Source organism: Brassica rapa, chromosome A03 (genome assembly GCF_000309985.2).
Source record: "Brassica rapa cultivar Chiifu-401-42 chromosome A03, CAAS_Brap_v3.01, whole genome shotgun sequence".
NCBI lineage: Eukaryota > Viridiplantae > Streptophyta > Magnoliopsida > Brassicales > Brassicaceae > Brassica > Brassica rapa.
In genome coordinates, this window is record NC_024797.2 from 6,746,316 (window position 1) to 6,769,783 (window position 23,468).

At 35.3% G+C, this 23,468-nt stretch overlaps 5 protein-coding genes across 7 annotated transcripts; all 5 read left to right on the top strand.

Moving 5' to 3' along the window:
• The first annotated feature begins 116 nt into the window (after positions 1 to 116).
• Positions 117 to 9,541, top strand: LOC103857148 (putative nuclease HARBI1). Of its 3 annotated transcripts, XM_033288191.1 has the most exons (5): positions 117 to 4,960; positions 5,297 to 5,491; positions 5,583 to 5,720; positions 5,822 to 5,911; positions 7,251 to 9,541. In XM_033288191.1, the coding sequence occupies exon 5, from the start codon at positions 8,040 to 8,042 to the stop codon at positions 9,306 to 9,308; it is 1,269 nt and encodes a 422-aa protein (XP_033144082.1). In that variant the 5' UTR covers positions 117 to 4,960; positions 5,297 to 5,491; positions 5,583 to 5,720; positions 5,822 to 5,911; positions 7,251 to 8,039; the 3' UTR covers positions 9,309 to 9,541. The 3 variants fall into 3 exon arrangements, with proteins under 3 accessions (XP_033144082.1, XP_033144081.1, XP_033144083.1); XM_033288190.1 differs by having other exon boundaries at positions 117 to 5,491; XM_033288192.1 differs by lacking the exon at positions 7,251 to 9,541 and having other exon boundaries at positions 117 to 5,491; positions 5,822 to 7,244.
• On the top strand, positions 6,385 to 7,158 carry LOC117132399 (glutathione S-transferase T3-like). Its single transcript, XM_033286310.1, has one exon. It carries the CDS (start codon positions 6,385 to 6,387, stop codon positions 7,156 to 7,158), a length of 774 nt encoding a protein of 257 aa, XP_033142201.1.
• Positions 9,542 to 11,000: 1,459 nt separating the features above from the next.
• Positions 11,001 to 13,061, top strand: LOC103857149 (BAG family molecular chaperone regulator 1). The gene is made up of 4 exons (XM_009134307.3): positions 11,001 to 11,700; positions 11,794 to 12,050; positions 12,133 to 12,279; positions 12,501 to 13,061. Exons 1-4 carry the CDS (start codon positions 11,454 to 11,456, stop codon positions 12,834 to 12,836), a joined length of 987 nt encoding a protein of 328 aa, XP_009132555.1. The 5' UTR covers positions 11,001 to 11,453; the 3' UTR covers positions 12,837 to 13,061.
• A 5,143-nt stretch (positions 13,062 to 18,204) lies between these two features.
• On the top strand, positions 18,205 to 20,586 carry LOC103857150 (putative F-box/FBD/LRR-repeat protein At5g56810). Its single transcript, XM_033288201.1, has 5 exons — positions 18,205 to 18,519; positions 18,645 to 19,853; positions 19,956 to 20,073; positions 20,153 to 20,172; positions 20,254 to 20,586. The coding sequence occupies exons 2-5, from the start codon at positions 18,978 to 18,980 to the stop codon at positions 20,533 to 20,535; spliced, it is 1,296 nt and encodes a 431-aa protein (XP_033144092.1). The 5' UTR covers positions 18,205 to 18,519; positions 18,645 to 18,977; the 3' UTR covers positions 20,536 to 20,586.
• Positions 20,587 to 20,821: 235 nt separating this feature from the next.
• LOC103857151 (putative F-box/FBD/LRR-repeat protein At5g56810) lies at positions 20,822 to 22,232 on the top strand. The gene has a single exon (XM_033288196.1). The coding sequence runs from the start codon at positions 21,265 to 21,267 to the stop codon at positions 22,174 to 22,176; it is 912 nt and encodes a 303-aa protein (XP_033144087.1). The 5' UTR covers positions 20,822 to 21,264; the 3' UTR covers positions 22,177 to 22,232.
• Positions 22,233 to 23,468: the final 1,236 nt, after the last annotated feature.

Here is a 23,468-nt window from a genome sequence, read left to right on the forward strand (position 1 = left end):
TTTTTCAAAGGTTCATTTCGTTTTAGTTTTGTATCGTTCTATCAAATTTCGTTTTTAACTTTTGGCAAACATCAATATTTGACCTTTTTAGTTTAGTAAGTAGGAGTTGAGTCACACTTTTAATCATTTGATTAATATTCTACAGTGAATATAGTGTTTGAGCATTCCATTTTAATTAATGCTTACTTCGTTTCAAATGACCAGGAACATAAATAAACCAAATTCAGTATTTTGACTTCAAACTGTATTTATAATAACATGAGTGGCTATAAATTTTATACTGAATTATCATAAGTAGATTCAACTAACCAAAATGCATTAAAAATGAATAGTTTGAGTAAACATATAAAAATATTTGAATTAATTATACTAAAATATACATAACTAATTTAAATTTAATCAATTTAATTTATTGTAATTATAATTTATTTCTGAACCAAAATTGAACTAAACCAAACAAAAATTTATACCAACCTAAATTAAATTCGGTTCTGTTTGGGACCTATTTTGCAAAACACTAGTTATAATTCATACTAGCCAAACCAACCAAACCCACCCAAAAACGTAGGCTTAATATCGATGTTAGACAGAGATTCTTCTCAGACAGGACACATTATGCTACCCCTCGTCCATTAACAATGTCTTTGAACCGTTGGCCATAATGATTGATGTTAGAGTATAGTGTATGGTGTCATCTATATCATAGTTCTTGTGGGACTCTGGCAGACATAACTAAATGTTTTCATGAACATCTTGATACATGTTTCTATAAGCCAAAATAAAACAGGTCGATTTTGTAAGAATGTTTTGGAAGATTCGATGATTGTCACATGAGATTGTCGAGTGTGATAAGTACGTTGCACAGTCTTGAATATGTATTTAAGTAGCTTTTGTAGCTAGGAAACAAAGATCATGCTTTTTTGGAATCAAGATCAAGGGCTCTTATTATTGTATCTTGCACCTTCATTGTTAGATATGGCTGTGTTTAGGACTTAGGATGTTCTTATAAGTGGTTAATTTGTACCATTCGCTTCTGCGTTTGCTTTTCTATTTTGTCCATAATAGCAACTCTTTTATCTCCATTTCCTCATGTTGATTTAGTGGTCATGCATGTAACATGGATTGGCATATATATATTTCCCTTGTTAATATGTGATTTTAATTGTTATAAACTGCATATGCCTCTATCAGTTAGATATTTATTGTTTATAGCAACTTCTAGCCAGCTACTAATTGAAAAAACATTTTATTTTTTTTCGTTTTGGTTTACTGTTTCTAAATTCTAAAAGATATTTCTCAAACCACTAAAATCATGTTTTTAATATGCAATTGCAGCATATACTACAAAGGTATAAATTAAAGAACAATATTGCTATCGAATCCTTTTTATATACTTGGTTCAAGTTTATTCGCTTTTAGCCGGCTTCTTTTTTGGTCTTTGTTGCTTCACATGTGGTTCTTTTTTGGTTCAAGCTATTGTTCCTCTGGTTCAAGCTATTGTTCCTGTCTTCTTTTTCTCATTTTCATTGTATCTGGGAATTGTATACGGAAGGATCAACAAAATGAATGAAACATATATATTTTTAAGAAAATATTGTCTGGACATAATTAAATATAATTGGTGATTCAAACATAGTGACTAACATGTCATAAAATGTTGGAAAAACCAGTAGTTTAATTTGGTCATACATATCATTTTCTGGAATGTGCGAAAGATGTAAAAGATTTACGTATGGGTATGTACGAATTCTTAAAGCGTCTGAATTTCGTTTTCGTATGAATACTCCGGAACGCTTACGATTGATAATGGCTTACAAGTTACATACTTTGAATCACGATCAAAGATCATGCAACTGGCTAGAGAAAGTCTTATGTCTTTTAACATCATGATCATATTATCCACAAATTCTTCTTATATCTACGATTATTCATCGAGTTGTATTTTTTGTAGAGTCGGACCAAAAAATATGAAGTTTATTATATTAATAATGCTAAATGATTTGTTTAAACTAAATAAATTTAACATTACAAGATTTTTTTTTTGGTATGGTGGCTCTTAGGTTTGTTGAGTGAAAACTAAGTCTAACCAAATAGATTATGACCTGCAGATTCGTTACTTGGTTAGTCCAATACGATATGGCTTAATTAATTAAAAAGGGCCAAAAATCTAATTCGTTGTATTAATTAAACACAACACACATTATACACGCATTTGAAAGTTTGACCTCTATATATATAACTGATCAAACTGTAAATGAAAACGAAGCAGGCTTACTATAAAACTCATGTACCAAATATATTTAACAAACATATTAAGATATTTAATTCCCAGTATATAATAATAATTAGTTGGTAAAATGTATATACTCAACTGCGTTTTGTTTATATCAATGACAAAAAACTAAGAAGAATCTGCATACATTGTGAGAAAAGTAAAAGATTCCAATGAATATTAAAATGTTGCTAATACTATTAATTCAATAACTAATCGATAAAATAAAGGGTCGGTTAGGTAACGAGTAGTTAAGAACATAAACTTAAGAAATAGTTGAATAAATCCAAGCACCGGCCATATTCAGCGTCGGCCAAGTGAAATCAGGGCGCACCGTCAGCATAAAAATAACGCGAAGCAGAGGAACAAACCACTCGGGACTTGTGTGCGTGTGAGTTTGCACGTGCCGCAAGTGTCGGTGGCTGCACGTTCGTAATCAGTCTGACGACTAGAGAGACAGGATAAAAAGTACAGTCAAAAAGCGATATTCTGATTTTATTTTGTAATACTTTTGTATCATATTATTTACCTCTTACTTATGCAAATCTTCTTTACAAAATGTATATATAAATCATAGCTTTTTGTCTGATAAAGCATAGATTTTACTTTTGCTATAATTTTTTGTGGTCTAAAAATACAACCATGCACATCGTCATTTTCTTTGCATAGCTTGTAGACTGTAGTTATGAATTTTATTTACATTGTAAGTTTAAATTGTTAGATAAAATGGCCCGTGCAAACAAAAATATGCACATGACTCGAACATTCGTATCGGAGACAAAGCATGAGCTTGGTACTCAAGAATGGGTTTGATAAAATGCCATTATTATGAGTCAATCTTAAACCACAGCTGCTGTACCAAGTACTTGTGGACGCATCGAGTTTTGATTTGATTCGGACTGATCATAAACTTAAAGACAATATATTACTTTTTTTTGGAGAACTTACAATTTTTTTTTAGAACAAAACCATATGTCAAACTTGCACTTGAGAATGGAAATTTTTATCTATAGATGTAATCATGTAAGACTTGCACATACCAGAGGCGTAGATGCTGGTAGACGCCAAATAATCGGTGAACAGTGTCAGATAAATTATTTTGTGCTTCTTTCGACAAATACATTATATCTTATTAACCGGTAAAATTTCACAGACCGAAACAAAGTGAGGATGAACCAAAATGAGCCTTGACGTGAGTCTTTTTTTTAAACACCAAAATGTTATACCAAATTAAATACTCAAAGAGTTTAGATGATAACAGTGGGAGAAACGCTCATCGTCGAAAGTCGAAACAATACAAAAGGACAATTAAAATATAACGAAAAATAGATATGGCAAAGAAAATAAAAGATCCGTAAAAATAGATATGACAATGAAGTCACATGTACTACTCAAAAGATGGGTTTGTGAGCGGTTGGTGATTGTCACTGCTGATGCTAAAATCGCTGGAGAGAGAGATACTGGTTGATCCTCTGTGAAAACTCCTTGGTGATAAAGGAGAGTTGGAACCATGAAATCTGGTCCAGAGTATTAATCGGAAAAAGCAAGTAGCACCATATCCAAATAAAGGAGATTCACAAGGGGGAAGCCGGGACAGCTAAAAGTAGAATCATGAATTCCATATTGAAAGAGAACGCTAGAACCTAATCATAATGTGAGGAAAGATTGATTCTACTGATCATATAATTGGGTAAATAACTAATATCTTGTAGTTAATTTGGTCCTAGAAAGATAGTCATTTCACATACTACCAAACAATGGTTTGTAGATTAGGATGTAACATACAAATTAAAACTTAGATTTTAGAATGGTGGCACGGGGATTTTGACACAAATGTTAAGAAGATGAAATTAATATAGTTATGGATCCAGTTAGCGTATGCAATATTATGTATAACCCTTTGTTTCACTATTAGTGTTTTATTTATGGCAGCATTAAGAATAACTCTTTGTCAAAAGACATGTTTATTGTGCACTAAAAAAAGAAAACATCGCATGTTTATTTACTGAATTAGTCAAACAATAACAGCTAGATAATATACAATGCAAAAAGATTTTTTTCCTAAAGTTAACGACCAAATTAAAATATGATCAGCGTAAGAAAAGATGACACAAGTAGATTTGTTAGTAATTTAAAAATAGAAATTAATAGGGAAAAAACGAGGACCTAAACTCATTTCATTTGGTTAGATCATAATCGGGACATAAGCACAATGAAAACTCAGATACCAGATGATTCGCCGTCGAACATGGACACGTGTCGACAGGAAAAGAGCCACATGTTTGTGATTGTGAAGACCAATGCACAGTAGTTCACGAGTCAATGATTGGATCCAAAGAGTAATTTCCCAAAATGTTAGACCATCCGCATTAGCGGTTTAAGAGAGGTTCGTGGGCTCGAAATCTTAGGCCCGTTGGTTTAAAAAAAAAAGAAAAATTCGATAAGTTTGATGAAACGGGCCTTGCGCATGAACCCGTAAGGGGCGGATGTTGCCACGCGGCGTACGCTGGTTGGTCAAGCGTTCCGCGTTGACGAGGAGGAAAGTCGGGCCACGTCTTGTTTCTTCTCATTTTCCCCTTTCTCTGAAAAACTAGGGTTTCACCGTGAGAGGCGACTTATCGTGCGACGACGATTCCCGGCGTTTTTCTCGACGTAATCGACGACGTCCTCTTCTCTCCACCAGCGTAGGTGAGTTCCTTGTAGGTTTATAGCTTTATTGGGTCGATTTTGGGGTGGGAAGCAATTATTCGATTTTGTAAATTTTTTGGGGGTTTCGAGTTAGGGATCTAAATCGTCATATGGGTTTCGATCAAGGGTTGTAGATCGTGATTGTTTTTTGTTTTTGGGTTATTTTTGCAGAGATTTGAAATCCAATTACGGTTTCGTTTTATGGGTGAGTGATGGGTTTATAAATTGAGTGATTGGTTTCGTTTTATGGGTTAAATGGAGTGATAGGTTTATGGTTGCAGATCGTGATAGTGGTTTACGAGTAATTATTTAACAAAATCTTGATTTATTTGACAGATGGATCCGGAAGAAGATAGAAGACATTCAAAGAAGCAACATGAACACATCAACATGTTAAGTTTCGTGGCGGATTCTGAGTACGGTATTCCTAAAAGGTGTCCGTGTGGTGGGAGACTCATAAACGAGGTGCGCGGGGAGGAGGACTACGACACTCTTCCTGGGAAGCGGTTCTTCACCTGCAGAAACTACGAGGTAAAGTCTCCTCTGTTTATCATAATCTCATCAATCTTTATGTTCTATATTGTAAGTTGTATATCTGATGATTCTTGATGTTAAAACCAAGGCTGATGGGCTCCATTATCGTCAGCCTTGGGTGATAGGTGTGCAGGAGGAGCTCGAGAGGCTAACTAAACGGGTGGAAGAGGCTGAGGAGGTGATGCTGGGGGTGTCCACTCTTAGTAAACGGTTTGAGAGACTTGAGGTTAGTAAAACATTTTGAGCTCTTTCATCGCTTTTAATTTTTTTCCTTGTATTTGTATTACAGTTACTAACACAAATCTCCTACACTTTTGCCATGTCCAGGAACAGGTTAATTCACTCAATGAGGCTGTCTATGACCTCACTGTGCAGGTCCATTCCCTCGAGAAGGTCTGCTTCGATTGACAATGAAAGGTTAGAGTCAGCTAAACTATATCTAGGGTAATTGTTATCTGTGGATTGAAGTAGACGTAGGAGTAGAAGTAGAACAAAAGTATAACTATTTGTAGAACTAGAAGTAGACATAAACTAAACTAGTACGAGAACTAGAAGTACAAGTAGATATTAATTGTTGGTTGGTTGGTTGCTGTGATTAATGTTGAATTGTACTTAGGTTGGTAGAGATAGTTTAATTTTCTCTCTTTTGAAACGGAAAATACCCTGTATTTTCGCCTGATTTGATGTCTATTGACTGCTCATTACTATGTAGTAGTTCTGTAATGAATTTTGGTTGGTATTGTTAGTTAAATTTTATCTCTTTCCACACGTAAAAACTTGTTTAAAAACATAGTAACTCCAGCCTAAAAATTTACAGATACATCTTAACACAAAACCAAAACAAAAACCGGTAACCCTCAAACCAAAACCAGAACACAAAACCCTCAAACATGGAACCTTTTTCCCTTCACGGTCCCGGGTTTGTTAACCTATTAGCTTCGCAGAGCAGTAGTCCAATAGACGTTGACTCTGCTGAGGCTGCAGTTAACTCACCCGGGTTAGTTAAACCACCGGAAAGGAGAAAGTGGACAACCAAAGAAGACCTTGTACTGATCAGTGCTTGGTTAAACACCAGCAAAGATCCGATAGTTAGTAATGAACAGAAGTTAGGGACTTTTTGGAAGAGAATTGAGGCGTATTTCAATTCTAGTCCTCAGCTCATTGGCTCCCTTCCTCGAGAGTGGGGTCAATGTAAGCAGAGGTGGGGAAGGGTGAATGCAGAGGTCTGCAGGTTTGTGGGTTCCCATGAAACGGCTCTGAAGGAGCAATCGAGTGGGCAAAGTGAAAATGATGTCATGAAGACTGCGCATGACATCTATTTCAATGACTACCATCTCAAGTTTGCGCTTGAACATTGCTGGAGGGAACTCCGGTTTGATCAGAAGTGGAGGTCACACTCTCAGCCGAAGGAGAAAAGGAAGGAAGGTGGTGCGGAGGCGGTGCGTGAGGAGGAAGAGGTTAGGCCTCCTGGTGTTAAGGCTAGCAAAGCTGCTAAACGCAAGAAGCCAAATGAAGCAGCTTATGATCATATACATACCATCCTAGCTGAGAAAAATACCATTTCCAGACAAAAGATCCTTGATCGTTTGCTAGCCAAAAACATAGACACACTTTCTGATAATGAAGTGGCTCTCAAGAATAAACTCATCTCTGAAATGCTTTGATGTCTATTGTGTGTATTTTCTTGCTTTGCTTGAGTAGTTGATGTGTATTTCCTTGCTTTGCTTTACTGATTATGTTAGCTTTTCTTCTGCAGGTCACGGGTTGGAGGTGACAGTGTTGCAGGTCACGGGTTGGAAGTTTAGGTTGTTGCAGGTCACGGGTTATGTTTCTTTCTACACTGCAGGTCAATCATGTACTATGTCTATGTATTTTGCTCTTGTTTGTCTTGTTTATTTCAAAGTGATCTTCTATTTCTTCTCTTGCTCACGGATGTACAACATACAACAAACTACAACAACTAAATTCAAACAACAAAAACCTACAACAAACTACAACGTAAAGGCCAATGACCTGGCTTGTGGCAATGGAAGCAATCACCAGTTCGCATGGCTAACCAAGGAGTGAAGTCCGTGACCAACAAACACACATACAAGAGCAACTACCTTCAACAACAAACAAGAGCAACTACCTTCAAGATTGGTAAGAAAATATGGTTGTAGAATAAAATATGGATGAAGAAAAAATTGGATTCTTTAAAAAAAATGGTTTATGAAAATTAGAAAGAATTTTAGTTAAAATATAATATGATTGAAGTTAAAAATTGGATGCTTAAAAAAATATGGTTGTAGAAAATTATAAAGATTTTTAGTTAAAATATAATATGATTGAAGTACAAAAATAGGATTCTTAAAAAAAAAATGGTTTATGAAAATTAGAAAGAATTTTAGTTAAAATAAAATAGGATTGAAGTTAAAAATTGGATTCTTAAAAAAAATGGTTTATGATAATTAGAAAGATTTTTAGTTAAAATAAAATAGGATTCTTAAAATAAAATATTAAATTACAAATCCCCTTTTGTCATGTTAGGAAGAAAACATCAACAATGTCATCCTCATCAAGTGATGAAGTTGATGAAGCTATAGAAGAAATGGTCGACGAAGTAGTTGATAATTACATCGACTCAATAGTTGAGGTCCAAGGTAAGAAGCCAAAAAGACGTGCTTATATCGACAGAGATCGGGAACAAGGACACAATCAACTATGGAACGATTATTTCAAAGAAAATCCTACATACCCACCGGAAATGTTTAGGAGGCGTTTTCGAATGAACAAGCCATTGTTCCTTCGCATTGTCGAACGTATAAGTAATGAAGTTCCATACTTTCAGCAAAGACGAAATGCTCACGGGAGGAACGGGCTATCTGCACTTCAAAAGTGTACGGCAGCTATACGTATGCTGGCATATGGTCAATCGGGAGATACATATGACGAATATCTCCGACTCGGTGACAGTACATCACGTTTGTGTTTGGCAAATTTCACGGATGCAATAATAGAATTGTTTGGAAATGAGTATCTACGAAAACCTACAGCCGAAGATCTTCAACGCTTACTCGATGTTGGAGAGGTACGGGGGTTTCCGGGGATGATAGGCAGCATCGACTGCATGCATTGGGAGTGGAAAAACTGCCCAACGGCTTGGAAAGGTCAGTTCACACGTGGTTCAGGAAAGCCGACAATTGTCTTAGAAGCCGTGGCATCACAAGATCTTTGGATATGGCACGCATTTTTCGGCTTACCAGGTACCCTCAACGATATCAATGTTCTTGATCGGTCCCCTGTTTTTGATGACATCTTACATGGTCGAGCACCAAAAGTTAAGTTCAAGGTCAACAACCACACTTATCGTATGGCCTACTATCTTACTGACGGAATTTATCCAAACTGGTCAACATTTATCCAATCCATCCCACTTCCTCAAGGTCCTAAAGCCGAGAAATTTGCAGAAAAGCAAGAATCCGCCAGAAAAGATGTCGAACGGGCTTTTGGAGTATTGCAATCGAGGTTTGCAATTGTTAAAAACCCAGCTCTCCAATGGGACAAGGAGAAGATAGGAAAGATCATGAGAACTTGTGTCATATTGCACAATATGATAGTAGAGAACGAACGACACGGATACGCTCAAATTGATACTTCTGAGTTCGAGTCCGGAGAATCAAGCAGAACTTCGAGGGTGACAAGGAGAGAAAGCATTCATGTCGGTGATATGTTAGGCATGCGCAGAGAAGTTCGAGATCCAGAGAAGCATGCTCGTTTGAAAGCTGATTTGATGGAAAATATATGGCAAAAGTTCGGTGATGAAGATGAATAAATAAGTTATGTATGTTAGAAAAATTTCTCTTTTATGTAATGTACTTTTAATGTATTGAATAAAATGTTTTCATAATTTTAATAATATGTTTTAATATTTTATTCATCTTTTCTGAATATTTTAAATTTTTTTTAAAAAAATTAATATTATTATTTTATTCCTATGAACTCCTTCATCGGGTTCACTAATGCAGAAAACAGCATATCCAAGTTCATAACTGTTCATGGGCCCACGAAAAAATAATAAAAAATGTTGGTGAACCCCAAAGAGGGGTTCACCAATGCTCATGCTCTTATTAGCCACCACACGTAGACGAGAAGACGAACTCATCCCATATTGGTCTACATGCACTACTTCGGATATAACATTTTCCCAACATAAGATGAGTTGGTGATAAAATTTTGTTTACATATTTATTATTATGTTCTATTAATTCTCAAGGTGTTTCAAAAAAAAAGTTCTATTAATTCTCGATAATTAGAAACAAACTTTTCTTTGTTTACTCATTAAGTAGGGGTGAAACTATTTTTGGACGGACTGTTATTTTTTCCAACAAATTCAACATTAAATTAAGTTTCTCAGGTCTGGTGATGCTCTACATAGTCAATTATTTTAATTTTGTCATATCTATGAAAATTTGTGCTCATATACTTTTGGTGCTCAGATTTGGTTTTACAAAAGGATACAAACATTAAAGTTAGAGGTAAGGTTATGAAAGATAAGAGGCAAATTAAAGACTTTAAGCTATTCTAAAATAAATAAAAAATTCTAATATTTTTAACTGATTATCATACATTTGTTTTACAGTTTTAATATTTAAAGCCATTTTATACTTTTATAAAATACAGATGTAACTTAGATAAAGTTATGCATAAGAAGTTTTAAACTACTAAAATAATTATAATCATGAAAATAATTTACGGAAGACATCATATTCTTTTATCATTTACAAAAACACGTTTTAACTAAATTTTCATCAATACTATTGTATTTTAATTTAATTTAGTTTTAATAAAAAAATTAATTTGCTTTTATATTTGTAAATTGGTGTGATTTTAATTTTTGGTAAAAAAATGTTTGTTTTTAGTTTAAATTTTTGGGTTTTAAAATATAATAATTTCAATTTGTATTTTTATAAAAATAAAATTGAATTAATATTAATATTTATATATTTAATAATAAGTATGAGTTTAATTGTATATTTAAACACTAAAATGAAAAATATAACCTTTGTTATAATAAAATATAAAATATTTTTTAAAATTGATTTAATGGCAACAGTTATAGTTTACCATGTAAGTAATCACCAAATTAACTATCATAAAATATTTTAAAACAATTAAAATTAAATGACGTAAATTATAAGTTATACATAAAATAAATTTTTCTCTGTATAGTGTTTATGATTTAATAAGATATATAATAGTCTTGGCGCTTAGAAAATATATGTGTGCTTAGAGTATATCCCCTCGCACCTACCACCATACGAACAAGATACTGACCCAAAGAAAGTAGAGGTTTAAGCCTCATCAGTAACATATCTTGACGTATCGTAAATTTTCAAGACATTAATTTGGCACTCTGAAAATATTGGAAAATGGAAATAAAGGAAAGGTCAAAGACAAAACAAAAAATATATAGACGCAATTAAGTGTATGTATATGTGTGACATATAAGTCACAGGCGGCACCAAGAGAGATGACATATTAGCTGGCCACTCGTTATTATTCTCTTTTCTTTTATAAATAATTAATATTTCCTTTTTTTACCCAACTGGTTCTTTGAGACTACAAACTCGAACAGAGAATCTGAGATTTTCTCGGGAAAACTAAACTCTATCTTAACTCTAGATTGTCTTCCCGGGCAGAGGAGATCTGTGAAGTCAAACAACAACAAGAAGTCGAAGAGAGAGAGTTTGGTTGGAGTTTGTGGATCAGAAAGGTCACTAGTTTGATCCTTTTGGTACACGTGGCGTAATGGGTATGGAGTCATGTTGATGATGTCCAAGTCCCCGAGTTCGTCCAACATTCCTCTTCTTGTTCTGTCTCCTATGCCTTTGTCTTGTTTCTGATACTTAGAGAGATCTTCAGATCCGTTCTTTTCTTCTTTTGCCTTTGTGATTGAGAGAAAGAGACAGCAGCAAAAATGATGAGAAACAAACCGACAAATCTCCCGGCGACGAACGGCGGCAGAGTCTCCGGCGCCGGCGCCGGCGGTGGCGGCAGGGAGTCAGGCGGTCATGATTGGGAGATGAGACCCGGAGGAATGTTGGTTCAGAAACGGAACCCCGATTCGGATCCTGTCGGAGCTAAACCGCCGCCGATGATTAGAGTCAGAGTCAAGTACGGTTCGGTCTACCATGAGATCAGTATTAGTCCTCATGCTTCATTTGGTTAGTCTCTTTACATAAACCTTTTTAAGAGATTAATTATTGTATGTGTGCTTATGTGAATTTGAATCATATTTGTTTTGTTTATTGATGCAGGGGAGCTAAAGAAGATGTTGAGTGGACCAACGGGTATACACCATCAAGACCAGAAGCTAATGTATAAAGACAAAGAAAGAGACTCAAAGGCCTTTCTTGACGTTTCGGGAGTGAAAGATAAATCCAAGATGGTGCTTATCGAAGACCCGATTAGCCAAGAGAAACGTTTCTTGGAGATGAGGAAGATCGCCAAAACCGAAAAGGCGTCTAAAGCGATTTCCGATATTAGCCTCGAAGTTGATAGGCTCGGAGGACGTGTAAATGCTCTTTTACTTTTCTTGGATTGTTTAGTTTTTGGACGAGTTTTTGAAAGTGTTTTTGGGGGTTCGCGTTTTGTAGGTTTCCGCGTTTGAGATGGTTATTAAAAAAGGAGGGAAAGTTGCGGAGAAAGATCTTGTAACGGTGATTGAGCTGTTGATGAATGAGTTGATCAAGCTGGATGGGATTGTAGCTGAAGGTGATGTGAAGTTACAAAGAAAGCTGCAGGTATGTAACTCTAATGACCGATGATTTTCACAACATTATTGGGTTAGCAGGGCCGGTTCTAGGTATATCCGGATGAAACATTCGTCTTGGCCTTCAAAATTGTAAAGAAATATTACAATTATATCGCATTGTCCCCAAATTGTAGAATTTTTTTTCTATTAAGATTAAATTAACATAAATCTTTATTTGGTTGTAACGTTTGTTTTTGTATCTATGTACAGGTGAAGAGAGTGCAGAACTATGTGGAAGCACTTGATGTTTTGAAGGTGAAGAACTCTATGGCTAATGGGCAGCAGAAACAGTCTAGTCGTCAGAGACTTGCAACGATTCAAGAACATAGGCAAGAACAGAAGCCGATACAATCGCTTATGGACATGCCTATAAACTACAAACAGAAGAAGCAAGAGATTGAAGAGGAGCCAGGAGCAGGACCAAATCTTATGGATTCTTCTACTAAATGGGAAACATTTGATCACCATACGGCGACGACCACTCCATTGAGCTCTGCAAATAATCATGCCATTCCACCCAGGTTCAATTGGGAATTCTTTGACTGAAAATAAAAAGTCAAATTTGGTGAGACCTTTTTTTCTACTTGTATGATTAATTCTTGTGTGGAGGTGTTTTCTTTTTCCTTTTTCATCTTCTACTTGTTCTTCTTCTTATTTTTCATCATCATGATTCTTTTGATGTACTTAGATTTTTGTGGGCGTTGTTGTTCGTTATAAGAAATAAACAGAGACGCTACTACAGATAATTTGATCATGTGTGTTTTCATTCTTCTTCACTTACAGTTACGTTTGTTGCAAGGGACTGAAAACCTACTTGATGAGTTCTTTCTCTCTCTGTCGGTTGTTTTTTATCAACTTCGAAGGATTTCAAAAGTAGAGAATGAGTGGGTCTTCGAACTTCTAAGTCCTATTATCATTTGAGGCTGAACAAAAAAATAAGTGAAAATCTTCTTTCATCTTTTTGTCAATAACGACAACTTTTACTTTTTTTTGGAACGAGGCAAATCATATAATACAAAGTGGGCCATTTGCTTGTTTTTTCCTTTTTAATAAACGGAAGCGAGGTGAAAAGGTCAAATCAGAGATTTCCACGTAGAGCCAAATACGCATTCTTTTTTTTATAACACTGGTCGTAATTCATAATGTGAAGTTTAGAAATAACAAACTGCCTTCCTAACAACACACATCTCATAAACAGAGGATTGGGAGTAAATGGTTAATTATAAGTTGGGTTATGAGAACTCTGTGTAAAGTTGTTTTTGACATTGCAATGATGTGCATACTTGGTTTTATTCTTACAAAACATTCATTGGCTAAATAGTGACTACCCGAGAAGCAATCGCCTGAATTATAAGTTAATGAACGAAATGAATAGCAACTAAAACATAAAATGCTCAAGTTAAAATAAATTAACGTGACTGACTAGCTAGAGAGTATAGGAAATAGAGATGTTTAGTTTTGGGCATGATCAAGAAATAGTATGAGGTCCAACTTGGTGTTTAGCAGTGTAGTTTAATAAGAAGAAAAACTCTCCCAGAACTGGATGAAAAACAGGATGAATGAAAAACAGGCGTTGCCTCCAATATAAGGTTGAAATAGTTTGTGGAACATATGAGCATCTGAGTCTTTATGTAATCGACGTTGCATGGATTTTGGATCAACAATATTAGTTTTGTTTGAATTAATCACTTCTAATAAAACTATATTGGAGAGCATTAAGCAGTGAGCACCAAGTTGTATGATTATGTGAGTTTTAATAACTAAGTTTTGTATGAAGTCAATCATACATAATCATGTGGAAAATTAATCATGCAATCTAGCTAGTTGACATAAAGTACAGCTTCACTCTCCTGATTAAACTAATAAAAGAGCAGGCGTCTATATACCGACAATCATATCCAAATGATCATGATTTGCTTGATGCAATTAAACATATTATATACACAATTATGATAGATGACAAATAATCGATGTAAAAAGATGAAAAGTGAGAGATTAGTAATCATTGTGAAGCTACTACAGATGAAACATTCGTGACTTATTAGAAAATACCATATATTCTACAATAATAAAGAATAACTCAAACTTCGTGACTCTAAGCAGTAAGCGGAATCATCATGGATGGGAATGGGACCAAGTTAAATATAATATTAGAATGACATGAAACATAATATTATATATAACTTCAGTGGTTGTGATGTCTCCACGAGAGAATCGACCAACTAGAGGATTGTGCTGTGATGTGTGGACCAAACATGTAATCATCAAACGAAAATGCTAACTCACTAAGAAAATCGATAGAGGCTAAAATAAATTGTCGACTGTCGGTAGAAGAGGACAGAACAAGTAAGTAGTTAGAAGCAAATATCAAAGAAAGCATCGCAATCAGTAGTGAAGGCTTTCTTTGTTTGTTTTTTTCTTCAATAACTATATCAAATTTCAGATTAATCGATATACAATAATCACGTGAATACCGCAATATCAAAGAGTGTAGCCAATAGAAATTGACAAACAAAACGAAACAAACAGATAAAAACGCATTTCATTGATCACTATAATGCTTTGGAAAGTAGTGCGACAAATATTGTTGTAATTACATACAAAGATGTCATTACAATACATTACAGTAAAACATGATCATGCGTCTTCCCCACATGTATTGGGGTCTCAAAAGCTTGTCATCAACCTTTTCTTTAGATTCATTGAAAAAATCATCACAAACTATTATAATGTGACCAAAGCTTGTGACTAGAAACTTGAGAGAGTTCGCCCTAAACGCTCCCAGGCACGGGGCTCGAGGTACACCGAATTTCAATGTCTTCCGGCGCCGGCGACGCGTTTTCCCGCCGGCGCTGGTCTCTCTCGTCGATGCTGTCTTCTGCCTTCATTCCACTGTTCGCTGCTCACTTCAAATTTCAGATGCTACGGAGTCGTAGCCTTTTGCAAACCGAAGAAAGGGATACCCGACGGAGCCTTTGTCGGAGACTGGAGCTTCGGCTCCTCCTCTTCAATGTAGTCCTCCCGACGGCTCTTCCTACTTGCTCGGTCTGCTCTCCAGCGATGAGTCGAGAGGATTCTCTCGCCACCGTTGTTCTCAGGTTCAGGGGAACGTTTCCCGGTGAACTCCACTCTGGCTGTCGACGGAAAAGCTATACTGTCGACCTTAGCCACGTTCTTCAACTTATCATGGAGCTAAGCTCTCAACGCTCAAGCTCTTGCTTTCCATCTCCGGGAAGTGAGACAGCAAAACTACCGCATGTCGCTCCTTTCTACTCATATGGCTCCAGAGTGCAAGGCAACTCAAGCTCAGATCCGAATCTCTTCGGAAGATCTTCACCTTCCTCTCCTCCTAGTGAGCTGCCATTTCCCCTTGTGTGCCCCTTCCTCAACGGAGGATCTGCATATCATCACCGAACGTCTCTCTCTACATTTGGGTTCGATGGTCACTCAGCTTGCTCCGGTGAGCTCGTCTCTCCGCCGGTGAGTACCATCTATCTCTCAGTCGACGTCTACTGCACCATCTCCGACCTTCAATTTCGATCAACGACGTCTCGAACTTTGCCGGCGACTGCTTCAGAACCAAAGAGATATGTACCTAAGTGGGCCTGGCCCAATTCCTTTCTCGAAGTGATTACCAAGAACCTAAAGCCCGTATTTTCAAAACAAAACATGCGATATATAGTTGTGGGTATGGCCTTTTTGGTCATGTTAAAGATGTTCGATGGATTCTTCGGGATCAATAAGCTGAGATTATTACAATATCATCTCTTTTGGAAGAATTTTTATGTGGGTTCACCAACTCTGGTATGGGTTTCATCATCCTCCTCAAACGAGGAGAGTTTTTCACAACTATGCCTCCCTTCTATGAACGGAGATGCTCTCTCGGATTCTCTGCTGAGTCCTTGTTTCAACTTACTCACCGGTTTGTTACTTTGCGTAGCGGTCTGTACGGGGCCAGAAAGTGCAATCGAGACTACTTCGGTTTTTCTCGTTGGTGAGGGTTGTTCCTCAACGTCACTTGTGACTATTTCTCAGCTATCCGACTTTGTTGTAGCTTCTTCGACGCATTCAGACTTTGTTTTGAATTCGCTGTCAACTTCATATGGAGACTTATCCGGTTTGATATCATTTTCCATTTTAGTTTATGATTTGTCTTCAAGAGGATGTCTAATTCCCTCTTTCCCTTGTAGTCCTTGAAGTTAAGTTTTAATGAAAGTTGTGTTTCAAAAAAAAAAAAAAACTATTATAATGTGACCAATTCTCAAAAAAAAAAAAACTCTATTGTAAAATACGAAGGAAATGTCGCCGGAAAAGATGTTTGTCCGTAATTTAAAATAACTTTTAGATTTAGGAGAGTTTTTTTGATAAATATGGATTTTAACAACATTATTGAAAGGAATAACTATCAGTAAAAGGAAAGTAATCAAATAAAAATAATTGGCACCAATTGCTACAACGGCAAAAAAGAATAGCATCGTGAGTAGATAATTTTACCAATGACAATGAAAATATTTGTTTAGATACAAAATAATGCTATTTGAAAATTCCAAATTATATAAATGATAAAATATACTCATCGACTGTCTATGTGTATTCTGTTTAGTAGGATGTCCCTTCCATATGAATGGAACAATCATGGAATGCTATTTGAACATTTTTTATAAAAAATATATATAATCAAGGTTAAGTTAGTTGATGTGTGGGTTTAATCGCCGTCTAAACGACTTCAAATCATTCATGCTACAAATATTTAAAGAGTAGCATGAAATGATGAAACTCTTTTGTCATACTTTTTGAATACTAGGATAGGAGGATAAAAATCTTAATTATGTTAGATCCTTATATATTATATTAACTTTGAGCTGCTATATTATTTACTCTTATTTCTATAAAGTCTACAACAAAGGTTATGGAACACAACTAAGTCTAGCTTATATCGGAAGGACTCTTTTTTTGGCAGGCCAATAAACTCCAATTCAACCCACTAACTATATATATGTAATATGCTATAGAGTTTGTGAACAAGCCTGTAAGTTAATTTCCGCTTTAACAAGCCTACCTAAACTGAGACACATTTTGTGTACTTGTTTATATATTAAACACTCACCTTATGATGTAGTAGTAGTCAGGGATTCAGAGTCAGATAATTAATGAAGGGAAACAACGACGAGGTCAGTGAAGTTATATGGCTGATCCGTACAATATTTAATTCCGGTAGTTCCCAGACTGTGAAGTGAATGTAAAATGTTGCCGGGACGACCTAACTTGTTCTTTAGAAATATTGGTATTTACGAAGTAAAGAAAAGTACCAGTAATAGTATCAGATCTAAATCTCTACCCCTTTTTTAGTTTAACAAAGGTAACCTTTCTATTTTGTCACCAAACTAATAAATTTTGGAGAAGCATGAATCTATAACTTGAACAATTAATTAATTGATCAACTAACTTCATGAGGACTCATCAAGCTGGGTTTTTTGGAATTAGACCATGGATACTAATGGGAAAGCATTTTCTCAGGTAGTTTACGAACTTCCGTTGAGATATTGTGTTACTGTGCGCAAAAAAAAAGAGAGAATGTAACCTCTAAACACTCATAAAGTAACGGATTTTATTGTATAGCAAGAAAGTTTGAAATAACGGCAAGAACATCAGACGATCAAACTTAGTAAATATACCAGATATTTGGACCGGTAATAACAATTAAAATTGTTGACAAAGTTTAATATTTCTATAACATATATGAAGACCGATCGTCTAACCCTAAGCATTATCCTAACACACAAGAAGGGGAGATGAAAAATAACAATCTGAGGACACATAAATTTACGTTAATAAACTCATTCAGTCAGTAGTGGAAACCAAATTTGAGAGACATTAGGCAGATCATGACCTACATCATGATAAATTTAAAGCAAATGGAAAAGTAACAAAAAGTAGATAATTGGGTTTGATGCAGTGAGCTAAAGAACAAAAGCAAAGAAAAAGAAAAGTAGTTTGTCTTATCAATGGCTTGGTGTGTGGTATTAGATTGAAGAGAACCCTTGTTTCATCTATTTCCGTAAGGACCTGAACCATTCTTTCTAGCTAAGAGGATCCTCAGAATCCAAGCATTTCAGAACATAATAGTCAGACGGCAAAGGCTCCGTAAGGAAATCCTGTATTTTTCCCTATCCTCCTTCGCTCCATAAGATCAAAATGGTTCCACAATGTAATAAACTGTAACGACCAGGTTTGCTAAACAAAACCTTATTTACTTAAATTATATCTCTCAAGCAAAGCCTTTCCAATTATTTTAATTTTGTATGTGATTTCATATACCTAGTTATGTAACTGAAGCTATGGTGGGTGTTGTAGATCTTGCTATTGACTCCGGCGATCACATACAAAAGGATCGAGTTATGTACGATGATGAAGCGTCGTGGAAACTAAAGAACGAAGCGTCGCCGGCAGATAATTCCGGTAAAATCTTGATAATGTTTAACACGTGTATGTGATGTGTCAAGTTGTTGTAATATTGGGCTTGTATAATGTTTCCTTCATGGGCTTTAATACAAAACTTGGTTGACAAAAAAAAAAGAGAGGATAATTTGCGAGAGGAAACCTTAACAAAAATTAGGGTTTCAAATCTCTTATTTTCTCCACGCTCCAAAAGTTAGGTTACTCCTTTAGATCTCAAACGACTGGGAGATGAAAGCTGCGAGATTGGGAAGTGAAGAGGTTATGTATCCAGATAGGATCAGTAACCTACCTAACGATTTGCTCTTACGAATCCTCTCACTGGCTCCGGTAAGAACTGCAATGTCCACAAGCTTATTGTCTAAACGATGGAAGTATGTGTGGAAGATGATGCCAACGCTCGTGTATGACGAAACATGTCCTTACATTGGTCCCCTTGGATTTGACCTATTTTGTGGTGTGTCCTTGCCTTTACATGAAGCTCTCAAAACACTAAATCTCAAACTTGGGAAGTACACTGATTCCATAGATATTCTTTTATTCCCAAACATCCGTTCAAATCTCCTAAAGATGACAATCAATTTGAATTATTTTTATAGTTATTACACTCCTATCACATTCCCAAATAACATCAATGTCTTCGAAACACTCCTTGTCTTGAAACTTAAAGGTAGGATTGTCCTGGACGTTGTTGATTCTCCTGTTTGTTTCCCTTCCCTGAAAATTTTGCACCTCATTTGTGTGAATTTCCAATGCGAAGAATCTTTCACAAGACTTTTATTGGCTTGTCCTGTTCTTGAAGATCTCTTCCTCCAAAGGCTTTCCAGTCGTGGCCGTTTTTTGTTCAGCATGTCAGTCCCTTCTCTACAGAGATTATCCATTACTAAAGAATGTGCCACTTATGGTTCCGATGAACCAAGACTTGAGATAAGCACTCCTTGTTTGAAATACTTAAAGATCTTTGATCGCAGAGGTTATTATAACTTTCTTGAGGATATGCCTAAATTAGTGGAGGCAGATGTATCAGTTGATATGTCCAAAAATGAAAAGCTTCTAAGAGTTCTTTCTTCAGTTGAGCATCTTGTGATATGTTTATATCCTTCAATGGTAAACCCCTTTAAATCTTTATTTTCCCACAATCTCGGTTTCATTTTCTCTGAAGATATCATTTGCTTTCAAGATTTAAGTAACGTTGCTTTTTGTGTCTAGGTTCTTGATCTTACGGATAGTTTAATCTTCAACCGGCTTCTTCATCTTGAACTAAATGTTTGCAACAGTTTTCGCTCTAATCTACTTCTGAGTTTGCTGAAATATTTTCCTAATTTACATTCATCTTGAACTAAATGTTTGCAACAGTTTTCGCTCTAATCTACTTCTGAGTTTGCTGAAATATTTTCCTAATTTACAATCTCTCAATCTTGGCCGCGTAAGTTCACTTTTGTCCCGCCTTTGTCATCAGTTTCAAGAATTTTAAATTGTTCTAATGGATGCCTTTTATGTTTCCTAGACATATCCTGAAGATACCGAGGATCAACTGTACTGTTTAGGCTGGGAACCGAGCTCTGTTCCTAAATGCTTGAGCTTCCATCTCGAGAGTATTCAGTGGAGAGGGTATGCAGGAACACTAGATGAGAGAGAAGCCGCAGCCTACATTCTGAAAAACGCTCATCGTTTAAAGACCTCTACGATCAGATTACATACAACGTGCATGGATAATGGTCAGATTATAATGAAGGATTTGACATCTATGTCCAAAGCTTCGGCCTCATGTCAGCTTGTAATCGAATAATATAAATTTATTTCCGGGAATTACATTTTGAATTTTAAAATTGACTTTTCATCAGGATTATCATACTTAGCTAAGTAAAAAGTATATGTATAATATATATATAAAGGTATATTATATTGGCATTAGAGAAAAAAAGTGTTTCGTATTTTTTGTTGACCAAAAGAAAACAGATTAGTCTTTTCCGATAATAAGATTCCTTAGAAAATAACAGAAGTTATTATAGCTTTCTAGTTTTTTTTAATACGGTAATACCACTGCTCTAAACATCTTACACACAAGTAGGAGAAAATTATAAGGTTGTCTATTACCGGGTTTTGTACGGTTAAAATTTTAAATATTTGTATTTATAAATAACAAAAGTTCCCATCCGTGTTTTTATACTGCAGAGTTGATTTTCCAAAAATTAATTTAATGAAAATGTAAATATTTGATTTGAATTTTTGGTTATATTTATATACATATAAATATTGTGATCGTGCATTCTTCTGATTTATTTTGTAAGTAGTGATAAAAATATATAGTTTTTATATTAGTTTATATATTGGGGTTATTATATTAATTTCCAGGCTTTCAAGCCCATATATTAAACAAAGTACTAAGCCTAATTATGTTTGTTAAGTTTGATCTGCTTCACAGAGTCTGTTAGGGTTTAGCTCTCCTTCATTACCTATACAATCTTTCTCTTTTCAATCTCTAGTCTAGTTTCAGAGCTTTTTTTCGGGGTGAGAAATGTCAGCTGTAAAACTAGGAACAGAAGATGTTACGTTCTCGGATATGATCAGTAATTTACCAGACGATTTGCTCATTCGAATTCTCTCATTACTCCCAATAAGCGAGGCAATGAATACAAGCTTACTCTCTAAACGATGGGAATCTCTGTGGAAGATGATGCCTGTACTTAAATACGTTGAAAAATCTTGTCCGACCATGACTTCCCAAGGATTTGTCGAGTTTTGCCGCAGGTCGTTGCAACTACATGAAGCTCCTGTTCTCAAAACCCTAACTATCAAACTACAGTTACAATCTGTTCCACTTATACTCAGTAGTTTGCCTGAAACAGTCTTCCAAAAACTGGTGGTCCTGAAACTCCACATGATCCGGTATCTTGTATTTGATGATTCACCACCACGAAGATACTTTTCAGATGGTAAACCATCGGTTTGTTTCCGGTCCCTGAAAGGATTGCACCTCAGAAGTGTGAGTTTCTGTGACGAACAATATTTCTGCAGGCTAATATCGGCCTGTCCTCTTCTTGAAGATGTCTTCTTCGATACAGTTAGAACTTGCGCACCCAAAACTATTTTTCTGCCTCCTCCTCAAAAGATACTCGAGATAAGCACTCCCTGTTTGAAGTACTTAAAGATCAAAAACATCACTGGTCGTCTCATATTTACAAAGGATATGCCTAATTTGGTGGCGGCTACCCTTGAAGTTGATCCTTCTCAAACTAGTGATTTTCTCAGAATTCTTACTTCGGTCGAGTTTCTTTCGATACATTTATATGCTAATGAGGTAATCCTGGTCTTGTTTTATTTGAAAAAACTATTACTCTTTTCATTATTTTTCGTAACTCTTGTAATGTTTCTGACGTGCAGGTTCTGCTTCTTGCCGATAAAATTTCTCAGCGGCTTCTTCGTCTAGAACTATGTATTTACGGCAAAATTTCGCGTAATCTGTTATTGCATTTGCTCAAACATTCCCCTAAACTACGAGTTCTTAAGCTTCAGGAGATACATGAGTTGCTAATGGGGCCTGCATGGACAGATCCATGTCAGTTGGCTTATTTTAAAAAGTTCGATGATCCACCACCTTCAGTCTGTAATCCGAGTTCGGTTCCTGAATGCTTGTCATTCTATCTACAAACTTTTAAGTGGAGATGCTACAGAGGAACAATGGAAGAGAAAGAAGTCGTTCGTTACATCCTGCAGAACGCTCGTTGTTTAAAAACCGCTACGATCTATGTATCTTCATGCAGGAAAAAGAAAGAGCGACTGAAGATCAAGGAGTTGAAATCTATGCCTAAGGCTTCAACTTCATGTCTGCTTGTAACTCGACGACGTTCTTCTTAGAATCTTTGTTTTAGCTCTCACTCACAACTACAACTTGATGATGTGAATCCAAATTTAAAATTTGTTTCAAGAAATACATTTTGGATTTTAAATCTTTAAGTCCTTTTAAATTGATTTGATGCATTAAAGTAAATGTAACTGATGTGACTTTAACGTCATAGAGGTTTGTTGGGATTATAATATTGTATCAGCATTTGTGATTTTATAGAATTTCTGAAAATGGAGCTGTTTCGTTTTTCTTTTGGTTGACAAAAAGAAAACAGGGGAGTTTCTTTAGGATGATGATGTGATTCCTACGATAATATGAGAGCAATGATAGCTTTATAGTTTTTAATACCATTGCTCTGAACGTGCAAGTAGGAGAAGGACATTCCCTAAATATTATTTGAGAATTTTTTTTTCTTCAAATTTGACAAGGCTTAGTGAAAAATATGATATGTACAATCTTAATGATGAAGATTTTGTTTATAGGTAAGATTTTAAAAATGATATAATAACATTTGGATACATACCATATATGTAAAGCATCTACATTATTATTGTTAAAAAATGATATATAACTGAAAGTATAAGAAAATATCCACATCAAATTAGTATAAAATAGTAGCCAATTTAGTATAATATCTATAATTTATCAAACTATATGTAAATATATTTTAACAAATACAAAACTAAGTTAATTTTATTGAATTAAATTTTATGGAAAGTAAAATACATTATAATTCTATAAATGAATATTCGATAAATAAATAAACCAATAAATTAATAAATTTCATTAGTCACAATGGACAAGTCTATAAAATATGACATTAATTAAGATAATAAATTTGCATGAAATCTTATGAAAATAAATCATAACTTTTT